Source organism: Manis javanica, chromosome 2 (genome assembly GCF_040802235.1).
Source record: "Manis javanica isolate MJ-LG chromosome 2, MJ_LKY, whole genome shotgun sequence".
Classification (NCBI taxonomy): domain Eukaryota; kingdom Metazoa; phylum Chordata; class Mammalia; order Pholidota; family Manidae; genus Manis; species Manis javanica.
Genome location: NC_133157.1, coordinates 122406168 through 122426276, shown reverse-complemented (window position 1 = coordinate 122426276; position 20109 = coordinate 122406168). Strand labels below are relative to the sequence as shown.

Genomic DNA, 20109 nt, shown 5'->3' with positions numbered 1-20109 from the left:
GATGTTAGAGGCCTCTTCTCACAAATGCTGAAACTGGCATCTTATATTGTTATTTAAGTCTTAGAAATAGTTAAAAGAGAGTTACTAGAGAGTATTTCCTACATTCTGGTGATCAATATAAGTCATTGACTGTGTACATGACAATAATATCTAGGAAAAGCATAGCCAAATAAAATATCATACAGAATGGCCACCTTTGCAAAAAGCACCCTGTCAGAGAGGCAAGGTGATGAAGAAAGACTCAGCATTGTTGTTCCAGAGTGCTATTTGAAGGAGTAGGAGTAAAGACTGAAAGAACCTTCAGTTATTAACCTGGGTCCTAAAGAAGCTGAGCATGATCCAAGGAAAATACCAGCTAGCCTAGCAAATGTCCAAGGCCCACTTCTTAACATATAGCTATTCTTGCATATAGAAACATATAGAAACTCTTGCATATAGCTATTCACGAAAGAACTCATCTGGTTCAAATAAATGATGAAAAGTCAATTTTATACACAGGACAAAATATTTATAAAATTTTCCAGTTAAAAACTTAGTGAAGAAATAGGAAAAAGAAATGGCACTGAAGTTTCAACATATGAAAAATTTGTGCTAATAATAGATAAATTTTGTGTTTTGACAGATCATAATTTACAACAGAAAAGTAACTGTATAAAACAAGAACTTTAAGCAAAGATGCATTTGCTCAGGAAAGACAGTTCAACAGGAGGAATAAAAATATAAGTTCTAGAGTTCAGGAAAGCAGCAGGAAACAAAATAAACCACCACATATATATAGATTACATTGCAAAGGCACAAGGAAAATTACCAAAATCCTTTTAAGGGATATAGAGGACAAATCAAGAACAGTAGGGAGATAAAATGGAAGTGAACAAACGAACAAAGGTTAGCTAGAAAATTGAATGAAACACAAAGTAAGTTCAGTATATTCATAAATGGTATCCCTTCTCAAGAGATTGAAATAATGGAGCAAGAAATATTTAAAGATGGTATACAATAAAACTTTCCAGAACTGAACAATTTAATCTACAGATTGAACGGGCATATCATATAGGAGAAAATATGTGGATCATATATCAAGACAAATCCTAGTAAAACTACTTGCCCTTTGATTTTCTTAAGGGAAAAATATCGAAGTCACATATATTACAGAAAAAATATATCAGACTGTTACAGACTTCTATAGCCATAGCCAACAATAGAAAATATGTTTATAAAGTCCCTAAGGAAATTAAATGTCACATAAGAATTTCGTAATAATATCTAACATTTATTGAATTCATATTATGCATCAGACCCTGTTCTAAATGCTTTACTATATTTATTTATTAATCCTCATATCAATTTATGAAGTAGGTAATATTGTTGTTCCCCTTCCATAGTGGAGGAAACCAGTATTTGGATTGGTTAAGTAATACACCCCAGGTCACACAGCGTGAGTGAATAAAACCCAGACAGCCAGGCTCTGGAGCCCTTCTCTTAAACATTGCACTAAAATCTCTCTGTCAACATGTTACTCAAATAAATGGCATCAAACACTGCAGGAGTGTTACTAGAAGGGGGAGAAATGGATGTTGAGCAGGCAAACATGATATATATCCACCACAATGTAAAAAACATCTTTTTAATAAAGAAAAAGAAAATTGATAGACCAAAACCAAAGACCACTAAATCTACAACTGTATCCTTTTAATTTTTTTTAGTTTCATTTTTTTCAAACCTCAAAGGGCTTTTCAGTGAACCCAGCCCCATGGATCTTTACCTAGTGAATATAACCTTTATCTTCCTAAGACCTGAAACAAGTAGGGGCGCTTTCCCAATATTCTCCCAGATGTGGATTTTGCTGCTTCTCCAATTAACAATAAACATAATCTTATTCATATGAGATTTAAGAGTCTGTTCTTAACTCAAGAAGTGTATTTGTCAATATGCTCAGGTGCATTTATAAAATTAAGGACACTAAAAACTGTATATATGCTGCCTCTTATATGGAGAACCCGACCTCAACAAAAATGCAACCTTCCGTGATTTTCCACCCAGAACAGGACCCACAATAGACATTGAAATAGAATCTCATCAACTTTTATATTTGAATTTAGCTGATATTCCAAACAACTGAAGGAGGTACATTTCATGGTGTACATAAATGCATTTACAAAATTTGAGGGCAAGATTCAAGATGGCGGCATGAGGGTTGAGACAGAGAATTTCTCCCAAAACCATATATAGTGTGAAAATATAGTTAAATACAACTAGCCCTAAAACAGCAAAAGGAAAGAAGGCTGCACCAGACTGCATACAGACCTCATGAACAGAGCAGACCTCACGAAACAGGGTAACAGACGAAAGCCTTGATCCGGTGGGACCCAAGCTGTTCCCCCACCTCACCTCACCAGTGGGAGGAAGAGAAATGGAGCAGGTAGAGGGTGGAAGCCTAAGACAGCTGAACACTGAGCCCTGGAGGTCTACTTTGGAGCACAAACATACATTGTGTGATGCTCTGGAGTTTAGTGGGGTTGGAGAACTGGGAAAGGAAGAGTGCTTGAGAGACTGAGATTCCGGCTGTTTGTGCAAGACAGGGATCCACATCCGGCCACTCTGGGACAAAGGACAGGCAGACAGTCTGAGAGGCTTCCTAGCAGCAAGACGGCTGCTGAAGGGGTGGGGCTTACACGGAGCTTGCTACATGGGAGAAGGGATAGGTGGACAAGGTTGTCTGCGTGCACTCTGCCCGGCTCACAAACTGGCAGTGACTGTGGTGGCATCAGGCCATGTAGAGGGAGGCGCCGCCTACAATAGCGAGAGGCCCCAACCACAGAGGCTTACACCTGTGTGCTCCGCCCACTGGCTGTGATACTGAAGACAGGCACTGCAGCTGGGAATCAGGAAACAGCTCTTTCCACCCCCCAGGCACCAGCACCACTCCTCACCAACCTCACTCTAGGGGCTGAGCAGCTTCAGAGACTGGAGCTTCTGGGCACTAGAGGGCACCACACAGAAATATGAAACATCAAAGGAACCTGGTTCAGACCAAAATTGCACAAACCCCAGAGAAAGGGCCAAATGAAACTGAACTCACCAATTTTCCTGAAAGAAAGTTTAAAACAAAAATCATTAACATGCTCATGGAGGTACACAAAAATATCCAATAACTCAGGGACGAATTTAGGATGGAGATTCAATCATTAAGAAATTCCATATCTGAAATGAAACATACAATGGAGGGATCTAAAAGCAGATTAGATGTAGTGGAAGAGATGGTAAATGGAATAGAAATTAGAGAAGAGAAATACAAAGAGGATGAGTCACATAGAGAAAAAGAATCTCTAAGAATGAAAGAATGTTGAGAGAACTATGTGACCAATCCAAACAGAACAATATTTGCATTATAGGGGTACCAGAAGAAGAAGAGAGAGAAAAAGGGATACAAAGTGTCATTGAGAAGTGTAATTGCTGAAAACTTCCCCAATCTGGGGAAGGAGATAGTCTCTCAAGCCATGGAGATGCACAGATCTCCCAACACAAGGGACCAAGGAAGACAACATCAAGACATATAATAATTAAAATGGCACAGGTCAGGGATAAAGCCAGACTTTTAAAAGCAGCTAGAGAGAGAGAAAAGATCACATACAAAGGAAAAACCATCAGGCTATCATCAGATTTCTAAACAGAAACATTACAGGCCAGAAGCGAGTGGCATGATGTATTTAATGCAATGAAGCAGAAGGGCCTTGAACCAAGAATACTGTAGCCAGCAAGGTTATCATTTAAATTTGTAGGAGGGATTAAACAATTTTCAGATAAGCAAAAGCTAAGAGAATTTACATCCCACAAACCACTTCTACAGTGCGTTTTGGAGGTACTGCTATACATGTAAGTACTCCTAAGGCTAAATAGATGTCATCAGGGGAAACAAAACCACAGCAAAGTAGAATAATTAACTACTAAGCAGATGCAAAACAAAATCAACTACCCCAGTGGTCAAAATTAAGGGATAGACAAAGAGTATGGAATATGATACCTAACATATAAAGAATGGAGGAGGAAGAAAAAGGAGGGAAAAGAAAGAAACTTTAGATTGTGTTTGTAATAGCATATGAAGTGAGTTACATTAGACTGCTAGACAGTAAGGGAATTACCTTTGAACCTTTGGTAGCCACGAATCTAAAGCCTGCAATGGCAATACGTACATACCTATCAATAATCACCCTAAATGTAAATGGCCTAAATGGACCAATCAAAAGACATAGAATCACTGAATGGATAAAAAAACAAGACCGGTCTATATGCTGCCTACAAGAGACTCACTTCAAACCAAAAGACATACACAGACTGAATGAAAAGGGATGGAAAAAGATATTTCATGCAACTAATAGGAAGAAAAAAGGAGAAGTTGCAGTACTTGTATCAGACAAAATAGACTTCAAAACAAAGAAAGTAACGAGACACAGAAGGACATTACATAATGATAAAGGGGTCAGTCCAACAAGAGGATGTAAATATGATAAATATCTCTGAACCCAACAAAGAATCACCTACATATGTGAAACAAATACTAACAGAATTAAAGGGGTAAATAGACTGCAATGCATTAATTTTAGGAGACTTCAACACACCACTCACTCCAAAGGACAGATCAACCAGTCAGAAAATTACTAAAGAGACAGAGGCACTGACCAACATATTAGAACAGATGTATCTAACGGACATCTACAGAACACTCCATCCAAAAGCAACAGGATACACATTCTTCTCAAGTGCACATGGAACATTTTCAAGAATAGATCATATACTAGGCCACAGAAACAGCTTCCGTAAATTCGAAAGGATTGAAATTGTACCAACCAGCTTCTCAGATTACAAAGGTATGAAAGCAGAAATAAATTACACAAAGAAAATGAAAAGCCCAAAAACACATAGAGGCTTAATAACATGCTCCTAAATAATCAATGGATCAATGACCAAATAAAAACAGAGATCAAGCAATATATAGAGACAAATGACAACAATAATTCAACACCACAAATCTGTGGGACACAGCGAAGTCCGTGCTAAGAGGGAAATATATTGCAATACAGGCCTACCTCAGGAAAGAAGAACAATCCCATATGAACAGTCTAAACTCACAATTAATGAAACTAGAAAAGGAAGAAAAAATGGGGTCCAAAGTCAGTAGAAGGAGGGACACAATAAAGATTAGAGTAGAAATAAATAAAATTGACAAGAATAAAACAATAGAAAGAATCAATGAAAGCAGGAGCTGGTTCTTTGAGAAAATAAAATAGATAAACCCCTAGCAAGACCTATCAAGAAAAAAAGTCTACACACATAAACAGAATCAGAAATGAGAAAGGAAAAATCACTACAGACACCAGAGAAATACAAAGAATTATGAAACAATACTATGAAAAATTATATGCTGACAAACTGGATAACCGAGAAGAAATTAACAACTTTCTAGAAAAATACAACCTTCCAAGGCTGACCCAGGAAGAAACAGAAAATCTGAATAGACCAATTACCAGCAAAGAAATTGAATTGTTAATCAAAAAACTACCGAAGAACAAAACTCTGGAACAGATGGCTTCACTGCTGAATTTTACCAAACATTTAGTGAAGACCTAATACCCATCCTCCTTAAAGTTTTCCAAAAAGTAGAAGGGCAGGGAATACTCCCAAACTCATTCTACAAAGCCAACATCACTCTAATACCAAAACCAGGCAAAGACCCCACCAAAAAAGAAAATTACAGACCAATATCCCTGATGAACATAGATGCAAAAATACTCAACAAAATATTAGCAAACCAAATTCAAAAATATATCAAAAACATCGTTCATCTTGATCAAGTGGGATTCATACCAGGGATTCAAGGATGGTACAACATTCGAAAAATCCATCAACATCATCCACCACATCAACAAAAAGAAGGACAAAAATGACATGATCATCTCCATAGATGCTGAAAAAGCATTCGACAAAATTCAACATCCATTCATGATAAAAACTCTCAACAAAAGAGGGAAAGTACCTCAACATAATAAAGGCCATATATGACAAACCCACAGCTAACATTATACTTAACACCGAGTAGCTGAAAGCTTTTCCTTTAAGATTGGGAACAAGACAAGTATGCCCACTCTCCCCACTTCTATTCAACATAGTTCTGGAAGTCCTAGCCACAGCAATCAGACAACAAACACAAAGAAATAAAAGGCATCCAGATTGGCAAGGAAGAAGTCAAACTGTCCCTGTTTGCAGATAACATGATATTGTACATAAAAATCCCTAAAGAATCCACTCCAAAACTACTAGATCTAATATATGAATTCAGCAAAGTTGCGGGATACAAAATTAGTACACGGAAATCTGTTGCATTCTGATACACTAATGAACTAGTAGAAAGAGAACTCAGTTTGAAAAAGACATATGCACTCCTATGTTTATCGCAGCACTATTTACAATAGCCAAGAAATGGAAGCAACCTAAGTGTTCATCAGTAGATGAATGGATAAAGGAGACGTGGTACATATACAGAATGGAATATTATTCAGCCGTAAGAAGAAAACAAATCTTACCATTTGCAACAACATGGATGGAGCTAGAGGGTATTATGCTCAGTGAAATAAGCCAGGTGGAGAAAGACAAGTACCAAATGATTTCACTCATCTGTGGAATATAAGAACAAAGAAAAAAACTAAAGGAACAAAATAGCAGCAGACTCACAAAACCCAAGAATAGACTAACAGTTACCAAAGGCAAAGAGACTGGGGAGGATGGGTGGGGAAGGAGGGATAAGAGGGAAAAAAGAAAGGGGCATTACAATTAGCAGACATAATGTTGGGTGGGAGCATGGGAGGGCTGTACAACACAGAGAAGACAAGTAGTGATTCTATAGCATCTTACTATGCTGATGGACAGTGACTGTAATGGGGTATGTAGGGGGGACTTGATAATGGGGGGAGTCTAGTAACCATAAAGTTGTTCATGTAACTGTACATTAATGATAGCAAAATAAAAAATATAAAAGTAAAATAAAAAACTTTGAGGGCAATCAAACACTCAGTGTTGTGTAAGCAGAACCAGGCCTAAACAACAAACCACAATGGCCTTAAAAATTGCCCAAAAGGCTTTTTCCAAAGCCATGAATTTTTAAAAAACTCTTTTCTTGTGAAAATGAGTAATTGTCAAAAGATGGGAGCTTGATTGTAAGATACTGTTTTTTCCTTAGAAATTTGAACAACAAACACATTTGAAATATAAAAGTTACTTAAATACTTTCGAAGAAGGAAAGAAATCCATCTTTTTAAATGTCTTCCAATATATGATAAATTCTCAGTTCTGGTACATCTGGGGGGATTGGGATTATGAACTGTAACACCAGGGGACTAACCTTAATTATGCCATCAACAACTCTGGGTGCTTTAATTTCTCTGCAAGACACCTGAGTGTGTATCTTGAAATAGACACTTTAGACAGAAAAAAACTAAGCATAGTTCTTTATTCCAGGATTAAAGATTCCTTTAATCTCAGGGAATAAAATGAGATTAAGGCTCTGATGGAGGTTTGCACAGAGGATGATGGAGGATAGAGGGTCCAACTTCCTGGAGGTGTCAGAAGAGGCATCACATAATAGAAGACTTTTGAACTACAACTGGAAGGATTAATGAGAATTTGCCAAGCAGAGAAGGGAGGGTGCAGATTTCAAGCAGAAGGAAAAGCATGTGCAAAGAAAGATACAAACATCAAAGAAAGGTTCATCTATCAGAATAGTCTGGTGATGATCTTTAGTGGCTTACACTAACAAAAGTTTGTTTCTCATTTCCATCATGCACTGGTTGAGGACCTGCTGGTAAAGCAGCTGCCATCATCAGCTTTGCTAGTCACTATGATTGAGGGAAATCAAACCAGGTCTTCTGCCAGCAGTGAACTACTCTGTCCTGGGAGCGACACACATCACTCCACTCTCAAGTTATTGTCCAGAACTAGACACAGTCTCACCAAATCACAGGGCAGCCAGGAAATGTAATCTTATTATGTGCCAAGGTGAGAACCAGAATGATTTGGCCATAGCATGAGTGACCTCCACAGAAGGCTCCATGTCTAGGAAATGGTGCTGTGTGTATGGTGTTAGGGTTCAGTGAGCTTGAGGGTAACACAGATGAGGCAGGAGGAAACTGAAGGATCAGTTTGTGAAGGACTTTGACTGTCCTTCCTTTGAGCCCCCAAATAAATTTTTAAGTGCTTCAACAAAGGTGACAATCAGGGTTGAAAACACAGCAACACCCCACCTTGCATTTCAGTAATGGCTGTGTCACCAAGCAAGAACGTGAACTTGGGGAGCCTTTTCTAATCCTGGTGGGGCACAGCCTTACCACAGTAGAACCCTGTACAATCGAAGGAATTCAAAATAATGGCTCCAGAGAAAATTTCTGTGTTGCTTCCTACATTCCTACTTTTTGAAGTTAGTCATAGATTTCAATTTCTTGTCAGTGTGGGATGAAGAATCCCACACTGTGGGATGAAGAATCTTGAAGTGTGGGATGAAGTTCTAAGGAAGTGCCACGCTTCTAAAAAGCAGGCAATCTAATCTTGGGGCACCTCTGTAGGTGTTAGTCTCAGAAACAGGCAGGGGCAATTCAGTGAATCTTAAATCCATTCCAGTAGAGCTGGGGCCCTGGAATCATATTACTGGTGAGTGGGCGGGCACACCATGCAGAAGTGACTTTGGGAATGGCCTGATGCACAAACCAGCCAGCAGGTAATTGGGTTTGTAGGTCTGGTGAGAGCTGTTTGCATGTTTGGGCTTTTGCCTTAGAGCTACAGCAACACAGGAATGGTTGCAATAGAGTGTTTTTTTTAACTCATCCTCGGTTAACAGCATCTAGCCTGTGTTCCAGTATGGTGCACTGAATACAGAGTACAAATCAGAGCAAGGTGTGCAAAATGAAAGAGTCCAGGTCTCATCTGGTATTTAATATACTCCCTGACTTCAGGCAGTTTCCAGTCCTTTTTTCAAGTGAGGATAACATATGGGATGGGTGAGATAACATTTGCAAAGCTCTTTGGACTTCTCAGAAGAAAGGCAGGAGATAAACATAAGGTATTAATAGTGTGCTTTTTTTTTTAATAGCTGTCAATTCTGGCTCTTTTGTTTTTTGCTTAGATTATAAAATGAATGGCTTAAAAAGAAAAAAAAATTCCTTCCAAACAGCCACCCACAAGACTTCCTCTTGATTGTCACATTTTATATTAGATGTAAATAATCTTGAAATGTCACAGGATTCTAGTCTCCTACAGGGGTTTTCTAGCTGAAGGAAACCTATGGATTAGCCAGATCCCGCCAACATCCCCGATGAATGTCTCGGCACTATAAACATTAACTCTTCAAAACCAAAATTCTAAAAACCTGTAACAGGAAGCATATCAGTTTTTAAATTTAAACCACAGATCTACAAATGGAGACCAATATTTTTATAAAAGCAAATGACTTGTAGCTTAGTTTTTTAAAAGGAAATGTTCGTACAAGTGCCCCTTTGTTCACTGTGACTCCTCTTTCTCCAAGTGTTTCTATAAACAGAGGCACAGTGAGGAAAAACAGCCCGCCAAAAGTTATGGAGCAAAAAAATCAGCCGAGTGTTTCTCAGCGTTCCTGGTCTGGCAGCTTCAAAGACTGAGGCGTGCGTGAAATTGCCACCTCAGGTGGACATCTGCCAGTGTTAACTACACCATTGCAACATGTAAGCACTCTGCCTAATGCAACTGCTGGCCTCAAACTGACACACTCAGGAAAGATGTTTAAATGACCAGCCTCAAGAAGAGCCTTCTCATCAAAGCAGCACAGGAACAAAGCTTGGGGAGAGGAACTTGGGCCAAGCTGGCTCTGGAGCCTCTGGGCCTCCCTGACCCATTGTCCTCTCTGGCAAGGCCCAGCTCCTGAACCTGACAGCGCTGCAGTCCCCTCAGGGGTAACAACACTGTTTCCCACTGAACCAGCCAGAAATAACACTGGAAGTGGGTTTATTTTTACCCCAGGCTTCATCAGTTATCATCACTGAAAAACCGAGAGATAGGTTTTGGCTGAATATCCTGCAGAACAGTGAAGGTCTCCATGCAGAATTTGGCCCTCTATCCAGCATTCATCTTATTTGGGGCAGCCGTCCTCTCCCTGCCAGTGTTCCTCATTAGGAGGATATTTGTATTCAACACAAGAGACTCTCTTGGCCTGGAGCCGGAGGGACCCTGTGAGGACCTCATAACGCAGCCCTTGTGATATCATAGTTTCTTTCATGGAAAGAAATCACTGGTACCTTGGATGACATGGAATATTTAACGGAAGAGGCTGAGGGAGCAAATTTAGATATCTCTTGTAGATTTGTTCAGCACACAGTAACAGAAAAAACACACTTTGCTGAAGGGTCTTCTCTTAGGAGGCAGGTAGATTTCATTTCTGGAGGGTAGCTTCTCCCTTGTCTGCAGGATGGAAATTATATTACCTGCTTGACCCAATGGCTTCTCAGACCACAAGACCCAGCTGTGTGTTACATGTGTGACTTCCCTTTTTCTTCTACATTACAGTCAAACTATTCATTCTTGGTTTTCAAAGACCTCTGTTCATGAAACTGCATATATCTCCCTTCTCATCTTCCTTTCTGGGCAAGCAAACTTGATTGGAGCCTCTCAGAAACAATCCAGAATGGCTCAGACATTGGTTGCCTTGTGCCCAGCCCAGAGCCAATCCCTTTGCTCTCATTTCCATATTGAATTTCAGTCTCCTTCCTATTCCGGGTTGATTTTTCTAAGCACCAAATTACTACCTGCTCTTCTCAAATCCAACAAATACTTCTTTCAAAATGGCTTCTGATGGATTAAGAGAGTGGGGCATCAGAACCTGCCCAAGGGCACACGTGTAGGCAGAGGAGGATGGAACCTGCAGTAGAGCTCTCTCTGAAAGCAAAACCCACTAGGATGTACCTCCAAGCAAATGATTCATTGAAGAGCAGGCTTCAGGTGAAAGCCAAGAGTAACTGTCTGTGACCTTTACATTTCACAGTACAACTCTCAGACGAAACTCCTGACAGCAAAACCTATGTTTCTCACATAAATACTTTTATTTATAAATAAGTAATAAAGCCAAATTCAGAAACAAAATACAGGCTTCTCCTCCCCACTCTGCTATCTGGAAGTGGAGCATTCCTATGAAACCTTTTATAAGACAAACTGACATAAATTAAAGCAGCAATTTCCATTCATTTATACTGAAACTTTTTATTGTTTCCAGACCAGAAAATAACCTTGCAGGCCTTTCTAAAACCTTAGGACACATCATGTTAACGGTATTAAAATAAATCGCAACAAAGCACAGATGCTCACAGACACAGCCCCGAGCTCTGGGGGCTTGATGCTTAGACGCCACACATGTGGGTCCTGGAGAAGGATCTTTTAGTGGCAGGGAGGGGTGAGGCACTTAGCTGCTTGGGGTGTGTGCTGCCCCTGTAATGCCTCCCTTCAAAACCAACACTGAATGCTAGTCTCATTTTTCACCTTTTTTTCGCAAAAATCCTCTTTGGTTTTCTTTCAGTTAGCAAAAGCAGGTACTAATGTAGGTCTTTCATAAAAGCAAAATGGTATAACACAAACTTTCAAAAAGGAGGGATATCTGTACCCTGGAGAGAGTTTAAGGCCTGTATTGATCACTATCTGGTCCTGAGGATGGCACTATTCTACCATGCAGCGTGGGGAAGCAGTGACAGTTACTCACTGGTAGCTGTTACACCTGTTAGGTTCAGCCATCTGCCTTCTGTCGAGAGAATGGGGTTTCCCCAGCAGTACTGTGCACTGACCCCTCACTTAGTTATCAGGGATGCCTCTGCTCCTGGCATTCCCACAGGGGGATTAAGTCACCAGGCAATTAAAACCCAAGATGTTGGGAGGATAGCTCTGATTCTGAATCAATGCAGCCTTCCCAAGGCCCAGGTGTAACTCAGCAATCCAGCATTGCTCTGAGATCCCTGAGATGGCTTCAAGATGTCCCCTGCATGACAAAGCATGAAGCCCCATCTCCCCCTCATTACCACACTAGCATATTTCACATCAAGTAAACAGTCACAAGTAAGAGCTCTATCCTAAGCCCTCCCACAGCTCCTGGCACAAGGTCAGTGGGGATTTTTCCTCTGCTGCTTGGCTGACTCAGATCTCTCCTCTCCCCATTGCTGCCTTGAGGAGGCCAAGGTTCCAGGTTTTCTGGTTTCAAATAAAGTGGCAGAAATCTGAAGTGATGCCAATACCGCCCTCCTGCCCTCAGGCAGCTGGGTCCCAGTGGGAGGTCTCTTAGCAACCAGGCTCAAATCAAATATTTGGGCGTCTGGACACATTCTGACTGGAATGAGCTCATGAACAAAAATTTCTCTCTTTCCCTCAACCCAGCTACCAAGGGTTATGAAAGATGCTGAGCCCCTCAGTTGCTTCCCTGTACTAGGTGGATCTGTGACTTATGTGCATGTTCAATTAGAGGCAGCCCCAGACTGGCAGGCCAGAGATCCAACTTCTATTTCTGGCTTGATATATATCCTTGGATGAGACACTTGAACTTTTTTGTTGCTGTGCCTACATAAAGCCCAAAGTTTTAATTTGACTATCTGCATTACACCCTTTTCAGCAGAATCAGAATATTCAGAGGCTCACAGAGAGCATAAGCTCCAGTTCAATTCAGAAGTGAACCAGGAGGAAGAGGGTGTCAGAGCCATGCCATCCTCCCCAGCCTTCCCCGCAAATGACAAATGGCCAATGCGAGGGAGAAGGGGGCAAATGGGTGTTCGCCAGGGAAGTCTCATGTATTTTACTTCCCAGCACCATATCCCAGGTCTGTGCAATACTGTATACTAGGGAAAGATTAAGTACATTGAATTTGGCTTTAGATGTTAATTCAAATTTATATACTATGTACAGGGGAGATGTCATCTCAGCTTCTATATCTGTAAAATGAAGCTTTCGGATCCACATCTCCTGATCCTGAGCCACGGGCTGGTCAGGGTTCCCCTTTCTCAACCAGCATGCCCACTCCTCTGACCTCTAGGTGCCTATCATAATTCTCGCTAGTACCCCACCACTGAAGTTGCTTATTCCAGTGTGCACAGATATCTAACCTCTTCCCTGAGCCTCAAAAGGCAGACACTGTATCTTATTCCCCCTTGTAACCTTTTAAGTCACCTTACCCAAAGCCCGGGAAAAAAATTACTGAACTTAATGAACACCTAAACCTCAGGGGCCTGAGGATGCTCAGACTGGGCAGCTTGACAAGCTCTTGCCAGTAGGAAATGTCATCTTTTCTTTCACTGGAAATGAGAAGTCAGAGGGTGGAGAGTGTAGAAAAAAGTGCGTGGCTCCGGAGCTGGTGCCATGGGTGCCTCAGCCACTCTCTAGCTGCGACCTAGGGCAGGATCCATAACCTTGGTCTCCATTTCCTTATCTGGAAAATGGAAAAAGTAGTACCTACTTGCCAGGTGGTTTTAAGAAAACTAAATAATGAGTAACTGTAAAGCCTCTAACACAAAGGCAATCTTTAAATGGTAGTTCTTATTGCTGCCATGACTTCTTCACCCAATCATTTGATCATTAAATAAAAGCACACATAGATCACTAAGTTGTTCTGATTATAAAATTTTGATCGTTAAAAAGCTGCAGAAGAGTATGGAATGAGGTACTCAAGCACCCCAGTTTCTGTGGCTTAAGGTAAGCCCCAATACCACTTTTATACCACACCTTGGTTAAAACAAGAAAGAGAATATCTGTGGCAATGATGACTGATAGAGCATTTATTGAAATAATTCTTACCAAGGAAATACAGAAGTTCATCGTTAAGATTCAACAGTGACCCTGAAACCCATATTGCACCACCTCCTTCCTGATCAGCTTTGGAAGTAGACTGAGCTTTACTCTAAGGAGACTTAGGGATCAATTTTTGTTGATTTTGTTTATACAATAGAAGATGCCAGACTTCAAGCACTGTAAGACATGTTCCTTCTGAAATGTGCCTGAACAAGGCTTGACAATAGACACATTTTATCCATTTCACTATCCTCTGCAAACAAAGAAGGTGGCACCATCTATAATAGCCCAAATTGGAAACAGCTGGCGTCCAGGTATTCACAAAGCAATGGAATATGGTATTTTCACTTAAGGTGAAGATTCTAGTCTAAACAGTATCAAGCAAAAAACTAAAACAAAATAACAATGACTGTATCACTCTAACAATAAGGTTTATAAAATAAAGAATAGGATCTTTTAAATAGTAGGAGCTTCTATGAGAATTCCAGGTTGACCGAAGAGTACACTTTACCAATATGTTTTTATTTTTAAATGCAAGCAGTAACCCTTTCTCCTATTCAATGTTTAGTGGGTGTCTACTATGCACCAGGCATAGTTGGAGAAATAGCAGTGAAAAAAATTAATTTACCATCCTCATGGAGCTTACATTCTAGTGTGGGACATAGATCATAAAATGTTTTTGTATCACTTTACAAAAAACTTTCACATTTAAATTTTACAGCTACACTGTCAAATAGCTAGGGTTTAATGAACACATCGACTAGATGAGGGAACAAACTTGGCCAAGGTCAGCTAGCTAATAAGTGACAGAGCTGGGATTTAACCTTAAGTCATCTGGTACTTGTGCTTCTGGCAATGGCAGTCTAAGTAATTCAGATCAACCCGTCCACCAAAGACAACTCTAAAAGCTGGATGAAATATTTGTTTAATTTTCTCAAAAGCATCAAAGCAATAATAAGGTAGTGAAGAAACACCTGCCAAAATCTAGGAGCAGGCAAACCCTGGTGAGGTTAGCCTGGCTGCAAAGCTTTTTTTCTAAGGCATTTGTCAATCTGGAAAAAAAAAAACAACTTTGAAAATAAGCTCTTGTTTGGATAGCCTCATGTGGCTGAAGTCCAGAGCCTGCCACAGTTGGGGATTCAAATAAACCACTTGCCATTGTGAGGTGATCCCACGAAGTGAGGGAGAAGAGGAAGTAGATCGCCCTCAGGCTCACAGTCAGATTCACAGCACCATCAAGTCCAGGGAATCTCAAGCTCTGACTTGGATTAAAGTGGCTTCAGATAGGAAGTGCCCTCAATGGCTGGCAGACACAAGTGAAAAGCCTCTCCAGAAGATTGCACCCTTATTCTTGTTAATATTCATATATTCACACACTCACACACACACATATGTATAAATTCAAGGCCTTATATATTTTTTAAATAAATATATTTTTTCCAATGTCCAATGCCTACTACGAGAATTGAAACACCCAAGAAAACAGGGCATTATGATCAAGAATAGCAGAAACAGCCAGGAGTGGAAACAGGCCTGCAGAAACTTCAGAAATGGGAACATCTTAGATACAGACCACTGAAGAGCTTGATTTACTATAGTCAGAAACATAGATGTCACACTTGAAAATTCTGACAGAGCACTGGAAACTATAAAAAATGACATAAAAGATTTTTTAAAGAGCCAAATAGAAGCTCTCAAATGGAGAAATGCAGTCTTGAAGTTAAAAACCCAGTACTGGGGTAACAGCAGATTATCACAGTTAAAGTGAGGATAAAGGGGACTGGAAGGTAGGTTAGAAAAAAATCCAGAATTCAGCTTGAAAAGGAGGCAGAAAAAAGAAAATATAGAAAAGAAGACACTTTCAAAAGGTCTAACATGCATTTCATTGGCATCTGGAAAGGAAAGAAATATTGGAACAAAGGCAATATTTGAAGAGATAATATCCAGAAATGTCCCAGAACTGATGACAGACACCAACTCACAGTTTCAAGAGCTCAACAAATCCCACGAAACATGAATTTTTAAAAAGCCTACACCTAGATACAATCTAGAGAAACTGTAAACAACCAGAAGCAGAGAAATCATGGACCTGAGACCACTGAGGCCAACTCTGGCTTTCTTTCCACGTCATTGAGGCCTGAGCGTGAGCCTGACTTGCTCACTCTCCCTGGGAGACTGACAATCTACATCAATTTTTAAGTGGTCCTCTTTTTTTTATATCATAAATGTACAATTACTTGAACAACATTTTGGTTACTAGACTACCTGTATTATCAAATCCCCCCCACATACCCCATTACAGTCACTATCCTTCAGCGTAGTAAGATGCTATAGAATCACTTGTCTTCTCTGTATATACTGCCTTTCCCGTGTCCCCCCCAAACTATATTATGTGTGCTAATCGTAATGCCCTGTTTTCCCCCTTATCCCTCCCTTCCCACCCATCCTCCCCAGTCCCTTTCCCTTTGGTAACTGTTAGTCCATTCTTGGGTTCTGGGAGTCTGCTGCTGTTTTGTTCCTTCAGTTTTTTCTTTGTTCTTATACTTTAAGTGGTCCTCTTTTTATATAAGCAGAAACACCACTGGTTTCTAGAACATTTATAAATGCTACAGCTAGTTAGTAGTAACCAGAAGAATGAAGCATGCTTCTTAAACCAGCAGAACAAGAAGAGAGGATTTTTAGCTCACATAAAAGCAAAAGAATTGGCAAGGGCCAGGTGAGGACAATAAGACAAAGACAATAAAATCATGTCACTCAGCTCTCAATGGCCAACAGCCTAAGTAATCCAAGGATCCCATCACATGAACATAAAATAGAATTCAAGGCTGGGTGGGGTGATGATCACTGGAGGTGATCTAATTTTTACACTATTCTGTATGGATGCTCCAAACCTAGGAAGTGTATTTCATTCATCTTAGATGTCCAGCATCTGAACCAGGGCCTGGATTGCAGCAGGAAGTCATATATTAATTTGGGAGCTAATGAATCTGTAGATGATGGGAGGCAATTCTACCAAGCACATACCAGAAATATTGACCCCAGGAAGGCTTCAGATAGACAGTCTAATTCCCTAGAGAACTGAAAAAACTCTTCATCTCCTTTTTAATCTTCTATCCCATGTTATCTGCTGCAGTTTCTAAAAATATAAAGATTTTTAAAAATTTAGGGTGAAAATACACTTCTATGAAATGGCAGTGTATTGAGTCCTTTTCTCAGCTCTGCACCTGATACCAAGCACCAGGGCTACAGGGCATGGAAAAGAGACCATGACCCTAAATGGTTACCACACTTGGGCAGATCGCCAACATTACACCAAAACAGCCTTCCTGGGGGCTCCAGCTCTTGTCCCCATCTATCTTCAGAAATCCTACCATCTTGCTCATGGCAGGCAGGACGTAACTGAAAGGACACTAGACACAAGTCAGCATGTGCAGTTCTAGACAAGGTGGTCCAGGCTCAGTCCTGCCTTTGTCCTGTGCACTTAGGCAAGTCACTCACTCTCCCAGGGCCCAGCAGCAAGACAAAAAGTTTACAACAAAGCAAGCATTGGGGGTGCAGGAGTGGGGCAGGCATGCTCTGCCAAAATCTCCAAGTGTGGTGATATGTGCAGTTCAAGAGCCAACCAGGCATCTATGACAGGCCCTGTCCCAGGAGCAGCCCACGCACAAGAGGATGGCTTCCTGATGCCTCTGCTCTACCCTCTGTACTCTGCCCTTCCCCCACTTCTGCTTCTGCTTCTGTTCCAATCGGGACAAGGGAAGTTTATACAACAGATCCCTCTGCCTCTGGCCCTGAGCTTCACATGCTTAGTCACCACAAGGGATTACTGGGAAGCCAAGTTGCAGTCCCCAAAGCTACTCAGTGGCAAAGCGGATCTCACACCAAGCTAATGAGACATCCAATGCCACCCCTGCAACCTGCTTTATCACCAATGTGAGCTGACAGCAGAGGGATGCCCACAGGCTGTCACTGGCTGTCACTGGTCATTTCTTTCTCCCACTGGCCTGTCTCTCTCCTAGAGCCCTTACTGCCATTATCTGTCTCAAGTTCCAGCCTGTGGCCCCATCTGATGTGACACCAAGAGCTTTATTAGAGCACTCACATTCTGCACAGGAAGTGGTACCCAGAAGTAATCCTTTCACATTGGGGGCCCTTTATAATTTCTAAAGAGTGTTCATTTGTGGAAAAGCTGCAGTTATGAAATGTCAGGGTACACAGCCTCAGGAGGATTTGGGGCTACAGAGAAGTAACTTGCTTTCCCTTTAAGCAGTAACAGCAATCCTTCCTAAAATCATTGGCTGCAGCCCGACAAGTTGCATGAACATGTACTTATCCACCTCCAAGACTAAGGAGCACCCAGGAAAGACAACAGCTACCCCTCACTGACCTCAGAAGTTCACAAGGTGACATCACTGCTCCACCACTGTCCACGGGCCATATGTTAGCTTTGCCAATCGTGAGGATGAATTTACAACAATTCATCCATCCGCAGCCTTGGTCAGCTCCCTGTCCTGTGACGAGTGGCAAACACTTAGAGAATGTCTGGCTGTTGACTACAGCCACGGAAAAGAGCAAAGCTGTTTTAGAGTTAGGGTTAGACCAGGCCAGACCTGTTCTTGATGAGCAGAGGAGGAGGAGACCCGGCACTTGCCATAACGCCATCCCTAGCACTTGGCAATCCCTATGGGCTTACATAACCAGAAATCACAGTCTGGCAGTCCATAGGCTCAATCAACCCCATAGATACGACTTGTTTTGGCCAGAGAAGGGTTCTTTTTTGTTTTAAGTTGCCAACATTTAAAATGTAGATTTCATACAAAAATCTGGATTCCCTGCTGCTCTTGAAAAATCAGGAGCTCTAGCAACATTGCTGATCAGCTTTCATCACATGGAGCTGAACAGTCCCTCTGTTGAGACAGGGCACTCTGGTCAGCAGAATTCTAGCAGATGCAAGTGAGGCTTTGTGGGACCTGAAGCTTATGTAATCTGGGGCCACCTCTGGTTAAATAAATAAAAATTATAGCTATATAATTGCTAGGGATCCTCCCACAGTCTGAGCAAATGATGGGTCACAAAGCTGAGACATCATGTGCTCCTATGGTGACTCCACCTCAGGCTCCCACCCATGACCTTTTGTTGACCTCCAGCCCAGAGCCTGCAGGTGCCACCCACCTGGCCAGGGTAAGGTCTGGGCCTGTGACCCCTTGCCTGTATGTTGCGGCCACCAGTTCCTACCACCATTCCTTGTTCCAGAACAAACAGCTGGGCTCTGGTCCTGTGAGGCAGGCTCCACCTTCCCTAAAATTCCAGTAACTAAGTGAAGATGACTTCCTTTATTTTAAAAGGTAGCAAAAACCAGTCTTTATGCTTTGTAACTCCCTCCTTAGTGAGGTTAAAAGGAGAGGACTGTCCAAGCATCTACCAGGTTTAATATAGACACTGACTCCTCATGAGCACAGACACTATGATCAGCAGCCAAAAGGTGGAGGAGAGGATAATAAATGGCCGTTAGTCCTGCAGCCTAATGTGTATTCTGTCTGGAATGCTCATTTGAGATTGCCCATCGGTTCTAAATGACTTTGTTTGGGGGGTTGGGTACAGAGGAGACATGCCAGAAAAGTTTTCCAAGTGTCTGGAAGACTGCATTACCACAATTAGATCAGGAATGAGATATTTATTGAGTACCTACTGTCTACTAACACTGCCTCCTATATGCCAAGTATTGTTCTAGATAGCACACAGTGGCTGTCCTACGGGTATTTATAATCTAGTTGCAAAAACATTCACAGAGAAAGTTAACAGGGAAATATAATAAAGGCTGTAGGGATTCCGAGGCCAGACAGGGAAGGTATTCCTGGAGCAGAGGTGAATGAACTCCAGGGGCCCTGCATGTGTAGGGGAGCAACACTTAGGAAATTCCAGACAGTGAGAAGGGTTTGGGGGACCACGGGTCTGGAGGGCCAGAGGGTACACTGAGAACAAAGAGAAATAAAAAGAAAAGGATGTGAGGAACCTATTAGGAAGAGACTGAATTATTGATAAAGGTCTTTGGCTTGTACAACTCAGCGACAGAAGACACCAAGTATAATAAACATGCATTGGGCAGTGCTTGAAAATAAACATTATGACATATTCCCATTAGATTCTTACTTATGTCTGTATTATATGGGTTTAGTATAGAAAATCTGGAAGACAGCAAGCCTGCCTAAAAACTATACCTTTATCACTGTTACATTTTGGTGTATTTTCTCCATTTTGTTTCTCAACATTTTTTTTTTCCAA

General features: G+C 41.2%; 1 protein-coding gene across 6 annotated transcripts in view; it reads right to left on the bottom strand.

The window, feature by feature from the left end:
- The window catches only part of CAMK1D (calcium/calmodulin dependent protein kinase ID), a 433891-nt gene extending 415387 nt beyond the window's left edge, over positions 1-18504 (bottom strand). For all 6 annotated transcript variants that reach the window (XM_073229294.1, XM_073229295.1, XM_073229297.1 and 3 more), the window contains exon 1: positions 18215-18504. In XM_073229294.1, coding sequence (XP_073085395.1) covers positions 18215-18489 — 275 coding nt within the window. In that variant the 5' untranslated portion in view covers positions 18490-18504. The remainder of the gene's footprint in view (positions 1-18214) is intronic.
- Positions 18505-20109: the final 1605 nt, after the last annotated feature.